This window comes from Ananas comosus, linkage group 19 (assembly GCF_001540865.1).
Source record: "Ananas comosus cultivar F153 linkage group 19, ASM154086v1, whole genome shotgun sequence".
Taxonomy (NCBI): Eukaryota; Viridiplantae; Streptophyta; class Magnoliopsida; order Poales; family Bromeliaceae; genus Ananas; species Ananas comosus.
The window spans coordinates 1,258,039-1,270,185 of record NC_033639.1 but is presented as its reverse complement, the minus strand read 5'-3'; the positions used below and the strand labels follow the sequence as shown (position 1 = coordinate 1,270,185).

Below are 12,147 nucleotides of genomic sequence, written 5' to 3'. Positions count from 1 at the left end.
TTGAAGAGAGATAAAAAGGTTAATTTACCTCATTAACTAATTAGGGTTAAGTATTTTACCTATGTTTAACTAATTTTTTCTACATATTTGAAAATATCAGAATTTTTGTAGGGACGACATATAAAAGTTGAACTTTGTAAGGACATATTTATAATTTATTATGTTGGCAGAGACCTGTATGAAATTAACTCATTATTTGATAGAAAGAAAGAAGATGATTTTTGAAAATTTTTGAAAGATATTTCTACATAATTTTAACAGTTGAGTCTTTTAGAAGGACATATTAGTGACGGCAAAAATATCATGTCACTTATCTTTCGTTAAAAAATAAATAGTGCTCTAACGGTGACAAACTAGAAAGACAAATATGAATATTTCTGGACTTTGTAGGGATAAATATGAAAATTTAAACTTTTTAGGGATATATTTGTTATTCGATATTTTCACTGGAAGCTTTATGAAATTAACCCTTTTATCAAAATATTATAAAATAAACAAGAAGAAAGTCTACTATGCAACACTTACACCACATCATCAATAAGCGAACATCATATATCTCTATTTAAGAAAAATGTACAATAAAAATGTTTTTCTACTAATCATGATGGTACGAGTGAATCCAAAAAAAATAATCTGATTCGTCGGGGACGCCGCATAAGCAATATAATCGGAACATTCTAGACTTTTTCAATAAATAAGAGTAATACTATCTGTGCATCTTACACCTATGCGGCTATGCCATTCAAGAGCGACTAATTTTTTACTTGTCATAGATTTTACTAAAAATCATTTTAATTTTTATCAACCCTAGAATAAAGATGTAAGATCAATACCTCCTATTTTTACGTGTATAAAAAATATTTTCTAATAAATATATGAAAATACTTCAATTATAAAATTATTTGAAATAACCCTTAATTTTGAATGACTACTAGGGATGAGGATCAGTACGAATAATCGAAATTTTATCCAAAATCCGAATATGAAAGGAGGGTGCTAAATAAAGTGAAAATTTTAAACTGCGGGGTGGCAAACTGAAGCAGTAAAAAATACAGGGGGTATTTTGAAGTTTTCCCAAAAAAGATAAAACTGAGGAATTAATTTCAAAATATCTTATTTTTCGGGGGTTTATCTACATTTCTACCGCAATAAATTAAATTTACGATATACCCCGTGTATTTGATTTTTCCGCTCCCCTTCTCTCTCTCTCTCTCTCTCTCTCTCTCTCTCTCTCTCTCTGTCTCTGTCGTACTCTTCAATGCTTGCTCCCAATTGTTTCGACCTTGTCGAAGTTTGAACAAACCCTAGCGAAATGGGCGATCGTTACCTCGAAAGCCCTAGCATTTGATCTCTCGAAGCGCTAGTTAATGGCGACGTCCACTTTCCGATCGACAATGAGGAGGGCCGGGGACGCCGGCTCCTCCACCCGCGGCGGCGGAGGCGGCGGCGGCGGCGGAGGCGCCCTGCAGCACCGCCGTTCGCGGAGCCTCAGCCGCGGCCCCGCGCGGTTTCCTCCGGCGACGCCTCCGTCGGAGTCTGGCGAGTTCGCGACGCCGCGGGGGAGGTTCGTAAACAAGGTGAGGGGGGCGGGGTTCCCGGAGATCAGCCTCGACGATCTCGCCGACGAGTTTTTCCGGGCGAGGGCGGAGTCCGAGGGGGAGGATGATGAGGAGGCGGCGAAGGTGGGGGGCCGCTCGGGTCGGAGGCTTTCGGGGGCGAGGTATGCGATGGAGACGGAGTCGTCGCAGCGAAGGGGGAGGTCGGTGTCGAGGCCACGGCCCGATCGGAAGGGTTCGGCGATGGCGAATGGGAACGGGAATGTGTCGAACGGCGGGTTGCGGCGGCAGAGGTACTCTTCGGTCGATCGCCATGGGCGTTGGGATTCGGAGGTAATTGTAAATCTTCCTCTCTTCTGTACATTGAGATCTCAAAGTTGACATTTTTAGTTATTAGGTGACATAAAGTTCTATTTCTCCCTTTCTTTGTCTTAAGATGAGTTATTTTGCAGCAATAAGTGCATCTTTTGGAGTATTAGCTCATACAAATCTATAATTCAGATAGGCAAAAGTAATTAGTGTGGATAAAGTGTAGATCTTCATGGTTTTGCGTGTTTCTTATGTTTGTTTAGAACAATATAGTATGATTTAGGTCATAATAGAAGAATATACTATGATTTAATCCAGATTATGACATACCTCTCTTCTGATTTTGGCTCCAAATTAATTTTGGAGAAAGAATATCATGCTCTTATATTTAAACTCTTCGGTCGGTTAACTCTCTTTATTGTCTTTCTTTTGGGATTGCATTCTCTACGCAAAAAGTGAAGTAAGGTGTTTGGAAAAATTGGTCAGAACATATTTGGTTTATGAAGACGAAATTAGCTACTGATCTCAAAAGCGGGATGTTGAAGCTCCAAGTTAGAAGCTTTTGCTTCTAGCAGTGCTGCGAAGCTATTGGGGGTGACAATGAAAAATATCTTAGTTTTTCAGATGATATTATTCCCAGTTTCAAACAACACTTTTACACAAAATCCATCTAGACAGGAGAAAACTTGGTTGTTGCCTAAGGTAGTTGTATTGCTAAATGCATTCATATGGATTCTTATTTTTTTTGTTATTCTTGCTGAGCATGTTTATTGCATCTAAATTATCTTGGCTGGATTCTCTTACTTACAATGCTTGGTACATATATAATGTATTACCTTTTTAATTCTACTGCACAATATTTGTCCTTCGTTCTCCTAGCTGTCTTAATATGCATAGCATGTAATGGTGGGTCTAGTTAATAGATGCATGAAACCTACCTAAAACGACTTTTGATGATCGTTCAAGATTTTTCACCATGGCTGTACTTTTCTGAAGAAACTTGATGTGGAGTATCAGAATGTGAGAGCACATAAATTGCTTATCCCCACCGAGTCTCTTTTGTTTTCTACTCACGCTATGTGATTATGTCAAATTGCTCTGAAGTTAATTGCATATAATGCAAGTTTCTGTCAGCATGGTTTCTGGAAAACAGTCTCTAAAGTCACATATAATTTAGCATCCTTTTCTTTAATGGCTTCTGGAAGTTTGGTTGTGTATTGCTTCTTTAGTTCTATGTACACTTAAACGACTTATCAAATGCAATTATATAGCTTTATTTCAGATGAATAATATGCTTGTCGCCCGTAATTTAGATATACATTCTTTTCTCTTGCTATGTTGGGTTTTGGGAAGTTTTTGATAATATGGTGCAACATGGCATTCCTTGTGTTCTACTAGCTTCTTGTGATACCTGTGCATTTGTTATTTCATGTAGAGATTTTTCATATAAATATGCTCGTTTACATGAATATCTCTTCTGCGCACTTCCAAAAGTACAATACACCTATTATTTAATTGTAATGAACTGAGATTTGCTAAGATCTTGCACTCTTTCGTTGCTGCAGAAGTAAAATTGTGCAACTCTTCAAAGGACCATTATGTAAACTATCCGTATCTAACTCTTCATTCTTGTGTTTGAACATAGAATGACATGGATGTAGCTCAAGGCTACAACACAAAAACCACATTGAGAAAATCCAGCAATGGGAATGTCCGGCAAACTTTGTTACATAAGCCAACTAAAGAAGAACACACAATGAGGAGGTCTATGAGTCAAAAGGATTTCTTGCTGTCACATGATAGCTCCTCAGTAAGTTTTCTGCTATCCTCATTATCCTACAGTAATGACGTTCAGTCCTCGTAAGTATTTTCTTTTCTTTTCTTTTCTTTTTGTTGATAAAATAAGCTGTGTTGTGAATCTGTGGGTGTTCCTTTTTTTCCTTTTTTAAGAGCCATTCGTCGCTAACTGATGATGAAGCTCGAGATCTTCGTTCGACTCAAAGCAGAAATGAGAAGACAATACAGACAGTTTATGCTCAAGCAAAGGTTGGCTTTACTTCTTTTGAATGATTTGATAAACATCATATGAATTTCTATGATTTTATCGTTGCATTCCTTGGCAGGACCATCCTGTAGGTGATGACGATGGGACTGGACTCTATGAAGCAATGCGCAAGGAAGTAAGGCATGCAGTTGATGAGATTAGGACGGAGCTTGAAAAGGTGCCCTTTGTGTTTTTAGATCCACCTTTCTGATTATTTCTTCCTTTTTCTTTTTTCCTGAAGCATTGCCTCATTATACAGTGACTGTTGTTGATAGTACAATTACCCATTGCAGTCATTTCTTAGGAAAAAAATCTAAAAATAATTCTTACTGTGGTATAGCCTGATTCTGACTTTTAAACTTTGAGTTGCCGATTGTTTATTAGGAAGTATGTTGAAATTGTTGAAATTGCAAACAATGAAGTAGTTGGATTCGTGAATTGTAATGTGACTAACTTAATGTAGGTTATTGTCTATGTTTTCAAGGAGCCACCTGATTATCGTGTTCTCATATTTATTTCTCAGCAAATACTATGCTACCAAAACATCAATAATTGAATGGTAATGTTTTACATATTAAACCAGTCATTAACAAGGCAAAAATTGGTTCTCCCACAACAAAACTATCTAGGGTTATTCCTTATTCTTATCATTGTTACTTGAGAAAGTTTTGTGAGCGATCAGGGCTATCTTGATACTTTCGACATGATTGCTGAAAAATATGTTTAAGAAGAAGCAACAAATCCTGTGAGGATCATTTTATCAACAAGGGTGTTTTTACATGGTAATTTTGATATTCTCCCATGATTAGTTGATACGGAGTTACGTAATAAGGGCCATAATAAAAACTATGAACACCAAAGCACTTAGATAGTCAGAAGTGGCCATATAACTTTTGCGGCTGCTTCTTGTATACTTTTCAGCCATTCAACTTTTACTGCCTGTGTTCTCATTACTTATACCAACACATGCCTTAGACATTTTTAAGTACTGCTACGACTATTACTTCTGGTGAAGTGGTGATATTCATACATGAATGAGACACATGCATTCAAAAGAATTAATGGATTGTTGGCATGTAAATAGTGTTTTCTTGCATTTGTAGTTTACCAAAGATCTTCCACTAGTAAGTAGCCATTTTATGAAAATTGTGGCATTTTTCTCTTCAAATCTAATAAATATAGTTGTGAAACATGAAGCAGTTTGAAACAATTAATTCATAAAATCCAGAATTGCATGGTTCTTTCTTTTATGACTATGTGCCATTTTAATTGTTTAAACTTTTGTGTTGGACCGAGTTAACAAAATCGTCTATGAACTCATTCACAAGTAACCTTTCAGTGAAGGATTAACATGGTCCCAAATATGTGAGACAACCTAAGTAATGCAACTTTATAACATGCTTTCCTTCTCTTTTGTGGGAGATATCAAATAAGATAGATAGAACAATTAGTATTAGTTTTTTATTTGCAATTATTTTCTTATACTTTTACTGCTTACCATATTTAATTATGATTTTCTGGGGGAGGTAATAATCTGTGGATTCATCCATTGAGAAACTATTATTATCTTTTTTATGACAATTGATGTACTCCATTACTCGTGCTATTAACTTGCAGAATGGCAAATGCTTATGAACGCACATGAAAAGAAATAGTGGTTGGGAATGACGAATTACAAATGCATCTTTGACTCATTTCATATTTCATCTTCAGTTCTTCACTTATTTCACCATATTGAATGCACCAATTTTATTTTGTCTCTATTCTTATGTGAAGAATATTTTGCCTTTTTGACTTCCCAATTTTTCTTATGTCAATGAGTTACTTATTTTAGTTCTACTGCAGAAATTTGTTCAGATAAAATAAATGCGTCAACATTTTTATCACTAGCTGCTGTTTATGTTAGTTGTACAATATTTTTTCCTTTCTTCCTACACTGAGTAAATAAATACTTATGCAGGTCATGGCAAAAGCTGACCCAAAAGGCATAGTTAATAATGACATACAATCCACCCAAGTTATCTCAGAGTTGAGAAGAGACTACTCCAGCAAATTAGAAGAGGTATAGTTGGAGAGAAATGATTTTTTATTATTCCAAGAGAGTGTTCACTGTGTTTTTCTGTGGGTTATCTATTGGATTATGATAACTTGTGAGGGAGATAGTTGATAGAAAGTATTTTAATGTATTTAAACTATTTTGTCTTTAAGGGCTCTGATTCTAACACCATGGCTTAATATTGTATGCCTTTACGGGATTTTAGAATTAACCTGGAAACTTCTTGTTGAGCTTCTCTAATGCATATCGGTATGATACTTAATTGTAGCTTGCATTACCATATTTTTTTTTCAGTCGGAGAAGCGCAAGCAGGAACTGTTAGCTGAATTAGCTGCAGAAGAGCAACGTGGTCAGGAGCTCACTAAAATAGTAAAAGAATTGCTTCCATCATCCCAGAAAGCTACTACTCCAGAAAGACAATCACGAACTAGAAGAGTAAACCTTTGTTCTCCAGATTTTTCTTAATCAGAATTTTATTTATATACATGTGATTTGCAATTGGAAATTGATACATATTGCAGCGAAGTAATGATAGAACAAGAGTATCCAAACATCTGATTGAAGAGGCGGAGCGGTACTTTGAGGATTTCCTCTCAAATGTTGAAGATACTGATATATCATCTTTTGATGGTGAAAGAAGTGATGCGAGTTCAACAAGAAGAGATGTCGCTATACATACTATTGTACCTGAAGTACACGTGGATGCAACAAAAGTTACTTCTTCGCCAGCTGAGACAGATGGTGTTGTTCTTCCTTGGTTGCAATGGGAAACCAGTAATGATATTTCCCTCTCACCATGCAAAACTAACTCAGAAACTGCGAAGGTTCAAATTATCTTTTCTACTTTTTCTTTCCAACTGCTTTATAGTTTATTCCTTTGAAATATTACTGTTTGAGGTTGGCATGCAACAAATGCTTGTTTGAGATTTGAACTCTTAGGCATTCTCTTGAATATTATGGGTCTAAGTTTTACCGAACTGGTGTTCTTTCCTGGTAATATTTATTTTATTAAGCCTAAGTAAACAGGTAGAAGATTGCTAATGTATCTGAGGAAAACAATTTGAAATTGAAATACACTGGAATTTGAACTAGTCTAGATCACTGAAATAGTTCGTGATAGTAGTAGGATGGTTTGGCGACACAAACAAAATTGAGCAATACCATATAGCTGCTGCTTGGATGCAGCTTTATTAGTTTACTACCATAAGTAATTAAATATTGCTTGAGTAAGGTGTCAGTAGTTTGAAAATGCTCATCAGTAATTGGGCAAGTCTTGACTGATATTATTACTAGTTAGGGCTGAAAGGATTTAAGTGCCGTGGCACGGGGTCGTGCCAGAAACTTGCCGGCACGGTATGGCACGGTGCGTGCCAAGCCGTGCCGGTCACAAAAAATGTGTGCCGACACGTAATGACATGAAATATTTATTTTTTTTAGCAACAAAATATGCCAATTATTTATTATGTACTTTTATCAAATCTTTTGAACTGCATTGATAAAATTACTTATTAATTTCAAGAATAGAGGGTTTTGAGTTGTGCCATCAGCATTGGGGTTGTATTGTGCCTATATCTTATTGGCACGATACGGTACGGTAGATACGGTCCGTGTCGATGGGTACTTTATTCCTTAGCTGAAACCACCAATATTTGATTTTTTTTTTTTTTTTCTGATTAGTGCACAGTACTAGCTAACTGTAAATAGAAATTCTTGTCTCATTGTAGATACTCGATCATTATGTCAAATTTTGTTTAGTCGTAAGTCTCAACATCATTCACTTTTGTCATCTTTCTGTTTATTGAGAATAGTAGGTAACTTCTTTATAATCCTCTTATAGAGCGGATAGTGACCATTTTCTTCTGCTTCTGACAAACTTTTAGTTGAGATTCTTTTCACGAACTTTTCTTTTTAACTGGATGTTTATTGTTTCTGCCAGTGTTAGTTACATTTCCTTAAGGATGTTGAAGCACAATGTTAGTTGTTCGAACAACTTCTTGTTTAAAATTGTATTGATTGTCTTGTGTATAGTTTTGATTGCAGCAACCATTTCTTTTTTCTTTTTCGTTTTTTTAATTGCTAATTTCATTTAATCTTTCTGTATATGAATATGAATCGTATTTCATGGGATATTATAATTCAGGGGGAAAGCTCAGCATATGGCGACTGCAATCACCTAGCAAGCAGTCGAGGGAGTTGGAGTCCTGAAACAAACAACAGTTCTGCGGTCTCTAAAGACAAAGTGCGAAGCACGTTTGGAGAAGTCGGAAGCCGCAGCATAAGCATTTCTTCTCTGGGTCATATTAAAGGATCTTCTTCATTCAATATGGATGAGTACTTGCATTTGAAGAGCAGTGAAGATTTCCTTTTTGAGGTACTGAAGCAGAGGCAAAGAACAGATTCAGGTAGCCTGATCTTATGTGGAAGAACACTGTTTTAAATTTGTGAAGTTTTTGTCTTTAGCGTGTCGAATCGAGTGTACATATGCATGGGTCTGCTTTAATCTAATTTGAAACTGCAATTTTCTGTGGATTCGAAACTTATATTTTCACTGGCAGTTACGTATGTTCCTAAAATTCCTGCAGCTGAATGTTCCACTAGGGCTTGCTTTCTTCTATGTCAACTTACTATAAAATGCGCAGATAGTCTCTCTACTTCAATAATATTGGGACTTAGTTCTCTGATTTTTCGGTAATACAATTTTTATAGCTTCTGAACCATTTATTCTGGCAGTTGCAAATATGGCGATATTAATCATATGAAAACTCTCTCATCTGTTGAGTTTTAAGCTGATTGTTGCCTTTTCCTGAATACAAATTAATTTCGTCCCCACACGACCATGAATTTCTCTGAGTTGGGTTATCTTTAAGTTTTCATTTGAGAATGCTTGATATCATTTACAGTTTTCATGATGGCGAAAATACTGCTTTGTTGGTAATGCTTATGAATTGGAAGTGAATTGTGTGAGACATAACAATATTTGCAATTAAATAATATTTGAAATCAGCAGGAAAATAGTTTCTTATTCATATTGCATGCGTAATTTCTTTATTGCTCTCTTGATTAATTACGGATTTGGTTTTTAAAAATGAGTCATATTTTGGTGTAAAATTTGTTTGTTTGTTTGTTTGTCTTTTTTTTTTTTTTTTCACTCTCCCTCAAGGATCCTTGTAGATTTGTAAGTACTGCATTAAGAAATGGCTTATTTTTGCAGTATGCTTAATACCTGTTATATGTCCAGATGCAGTATGTGGAATGTAGCATCATGGTTAACAATTGTTTCTAGTGAAAATTTAAATTAGCTCCTTGTGGTTTGGCGCTATCCTTTGGTTTGAAATGTTTCACTTTACTGTCTCGTTACTTTTTCTTCTTTATTTCTCTAGAAGGATTTGCCATTAAATAATAGGGTGCTAAAGTACTAAATTTTAAATCTCAAAATAGCACACTATTGAATATGATTTTTGCCCCAATCTCAAAGTAAGCCCACAACAACCCCAAAATCCTGTTTAAACAGTCGTCTCCAACCACAAATCTAGGAAGAAAATCTCAACCAGTGGGGTCCACTCTCCAGGATACATGCATACATGGCCATGAAATGCTCGTGTAATGCTTCACTAACTATAGACCACAAGAGACTCACCTCCCTTATCTACCACCCTTGCCACATGTCATCCTTTCACTGGGTCCCCAGATCCTCTCAATCTCCCGTGCCTCCACAAGCCCATATTAGATTTCCTCCTCATACAACAAGCTCCAAAGATGCTTGTAGAGTAAACAAGTACAAGAAACAAAACAAAGAGGAGAGAAGAAGAGGAAGAAGAAGAAGAAGAAGAGAAGAAGAGGAGGGAGTTTTTAGTGAATTATGGCAACTCAAGCTCTTCTCTCTTCAATGGAGGCTGGGAGGCAACTCCTTGGTGGAAGGCCCCTTCACCATGCACCCACTAGATCCATTGGGTCTTCAAGGAAAGCCTCTTTTGTTGTAAAAGCTGCTGCCACTCCCCCAGTCAAGGTTTGTATCCCTCTCTCCCTCTCTCTCTCTCTCTCTCTCTCTCTCTCTCTCTCTAGACGGAGCTCACCCCCATATCTTCATAATATGCATAGTAGTCCTTTTTATATAAAAAATTTTAAAAAAATATTTTTATTTAATTTTAAAAGTATGATGAGTAATCTGTTTTTTTAAAAAATTTTGGCCCTAATATAATGCTCTCTCAACTTTGAGTTTATTTATTTATTTTTTATTTAGCACCTTCATAACTTCTAATTATTTTAGATACTTTTTTTTATTTAATTAAATTAAAGGTTATATTAAAGTTAATAGCTCTGTCAACTGATAATTATTTATTGTCACAATTATATTTAGTAAAAATTAAGAAATTAAATCATTCACTGAATTACTATTAGATTTAGTAAATTTCAAAGTTATTTGAGTGAAATAATTAATATAAATAAAATAATTAGAAGTTAAATAAGTATAAATAAAAAAGGGGTAATATTTTTTTACTCTAATTATTTAGTCAATATATTTTTTCATCAAAAATTTGACTAGGTAAATTTTGTTTATTTGCTAAAATTTTGATTTGTATGTATTTTTGGCCCCCTTCGTAATCGAGTGCTAGCTTCGTCTCTATTAATAGTAAATGAAATTAATAATCAGAATGGTGTGAGGTGATATTATGATTCACCTATTATTTGGGCTCATGCGTGTGTTACGTTACGAGTAGTGTTATATTCATTCTAAATAGTCTTATAATTAAAAGACAAAATTAGCGAATCAGAACAGTGTGAGATGATTTTATAATTCACCTATTGTGTGACATCTCATAAGTTTCTAAATTGATCACTCGGATGCAATTCGAGTAAACAAGATTAGGCCCAAGGATTTTGCTTTTATTTTTTACCCCCCTTAATTATCTAGTGTGCTCCAAAACCAAGATGTTATATAGATTATAGGATCACTATATCATGAGAGTTTAAGTATTAAAAATGTTTTACTTTGTTTTCAGCAAGGAGCAGACAGGCAGCTGTGGTTTGCATCTAAACAGTCCCTTTCTTACTTGGATGGCAGGTAATAATACAATTATTCCTAATGTACATCAATCTTTGATAAATATTACATGCATGGGAATTGGACAAGCTACACTTACACCAAGCACACCCTACATATATACCCTACATATATATATATAAAACTTGTATCTACTATATATTTCAGCCTTCCTGGTGACTATGGATTTGATCCACTGGGGCTCTCGGACCCGGAGGGCACCGGCGGGTTCATCGAGCCCAGATGGTTGGCCTACGGCGAGATCTTCAACGGCCGGACCGCGATGGTTGGTACCGTAGGCGCAATTGCACCAGAGATCCTAGGCAAGCTGGGCCTGATCCCCCCCGAGACCGCCCTCCCGTGGTTCAAAACCGGTGTGATCCCCCCCGCGGGAACTTACCCCTACTGGGCTGACCCCTACACGCTCTTCGTCTTCGAAATGGCCCTGGTGGGATTCGCGGAGCACCGGCGGTTCCAGGACTGGGCCAATCCGGGGTCGATGGGCAAGCAGTACTTCCTAGGCCTGGAGAAAGGGCTGGGGGGGTCGGGCGATCCGGCGTACCCCGGCGGGCCCTTTTTCAACCCGCTGGGGCTTGGCAAGGATGAGAAGTCGATGAGGGAGATGAAGGTCAAGGAAGTGAAGAATGGGAGGTTGGCAATGATGGCAATCGTCGGCTACTTCGTGCAAGCGTGGGTGACTGGGGTGGGTCCCTTTCAGAACCTGCTGGACCACCTCGCCGACCCAGTCAACAACAATATATTGACCAACCTCAAGTTCCACTAGGAGGGTACGTTAGGGTTCCTATGTGCATGGCTGTTTCCTGATCCTCTCTCTCTCTCTCTCTCTCTCTCTCTCTCTCTCTCAGGCATGTAATTGGTGTATTATTATTATCTAATCTAATATGAAATGTTGATAAAACTTTGTGATTTCTCTCTACTTTTGGAACCTCTAGTTCTTGATGTGTTGATATTAACGAACTTCAATGTAATGGGTGGGTTAATTATTATTTGGGATTGTCCCCTTTTATAATTTGCCTCATCCATAGGTGATGGGACAAATGGGGCTAATTAAGTCAAGCTTTTCTTTTGACTATGGACTGTGCCTAGCTAAGCTGGTTAAGAGTGTGACACCCTTAGGATT

General features: G+C 36.7%; 2 protein-coding genes across 2 annotated transcripts; both read left to right on the top strand.

Annotated features, from left to right (window-relative positions):
- On the top strand, positions 1,205-8,657 carry LOC109724841 (zinc finger C3H1 domain-containing protein-like). The gene is made up of 8 exons (XM_020253780.1): positions 1,205-1,889; positions 3,511-3,675; positions 3,816-3,911; positions 3,989-4,087; positions 5,870-5,971; positions 6,260-6,400; positions 6,487-6,789; positions 8,106-8,657. Exons 1-8 carry the CDS (start codon positions 1,368-1,370, stop codon positions 8,400-8,402), a joined length of 1,725 nt encoding a protein of 574 aa, XP_020109369.1. The 5' UTR covers positions 1,205-1,367; the 3' UTR covers positions 8,403-8,657.
- On the top strand, positions 9,711-11,980 carry LOC109724842 (chlorophyll a-b binding protein 8, chloroplastic). Its single transcript, XM_020253781.1, has 3 exons — positions 9,711-9,971; positions 10,966-11,027; positions 11,175-11,980. Exons 1-3 carry the CDS (start codon positions 9,825-9,827, stop codon positions 11,788-11,790), a joined length of 825 nt encoding a protein of 274 aa, XP_020109370.1. The 5' UTR covers positions 9,711-9,824; the 3' UTR covers positions 11,791-11,980.

Bases quoted from the DNA above. Each gene is read 5' to 3' on its own strand.
- LOC109724841 (XM_020253780.1), top strand. From the start codon at position 1,368: ATGGCGACGTCCACTTTCCGATCGACAATGAGGAGGGCCGGGGACGCC. The intron at 3,912-3,988 runs GTTGGCTTTACT...ATTCCTTGGCAG, and splicing joins CAGTTTATGCTCAAGCAAAG to GACCATCCTGTAGGTGATGA. The intron at 6,790-8,105 runs GTTCAAATTATC...ATTATAATTCAG, and splicing joins CTAACTCAGAAACTGCGAAG to GGGGAAAGCTCAGCATATGG.
- LOC109724842 (XM_020253781.1), top strand. From the start codon at position 9,825: ATGGCAACTCAAGCTCTTCTCTCTTCAATGGAGGCTGGGAGGCAACTC. The intron at 9,972-10,965 runs GTTTGTATCCCT...CTTTGTTTTCAG, and splicing joins CTGCCACTCCCCCAGTCAAG to CAAGGAGCAGACAGGCAGCT. The intron at 11,028-11,174 runs GTAATAATACAA...TATATATTTCAG, and splicing joins CTTTCTTACTTGGATGGCAG to CCTTCCTGGTGACTATGGAT.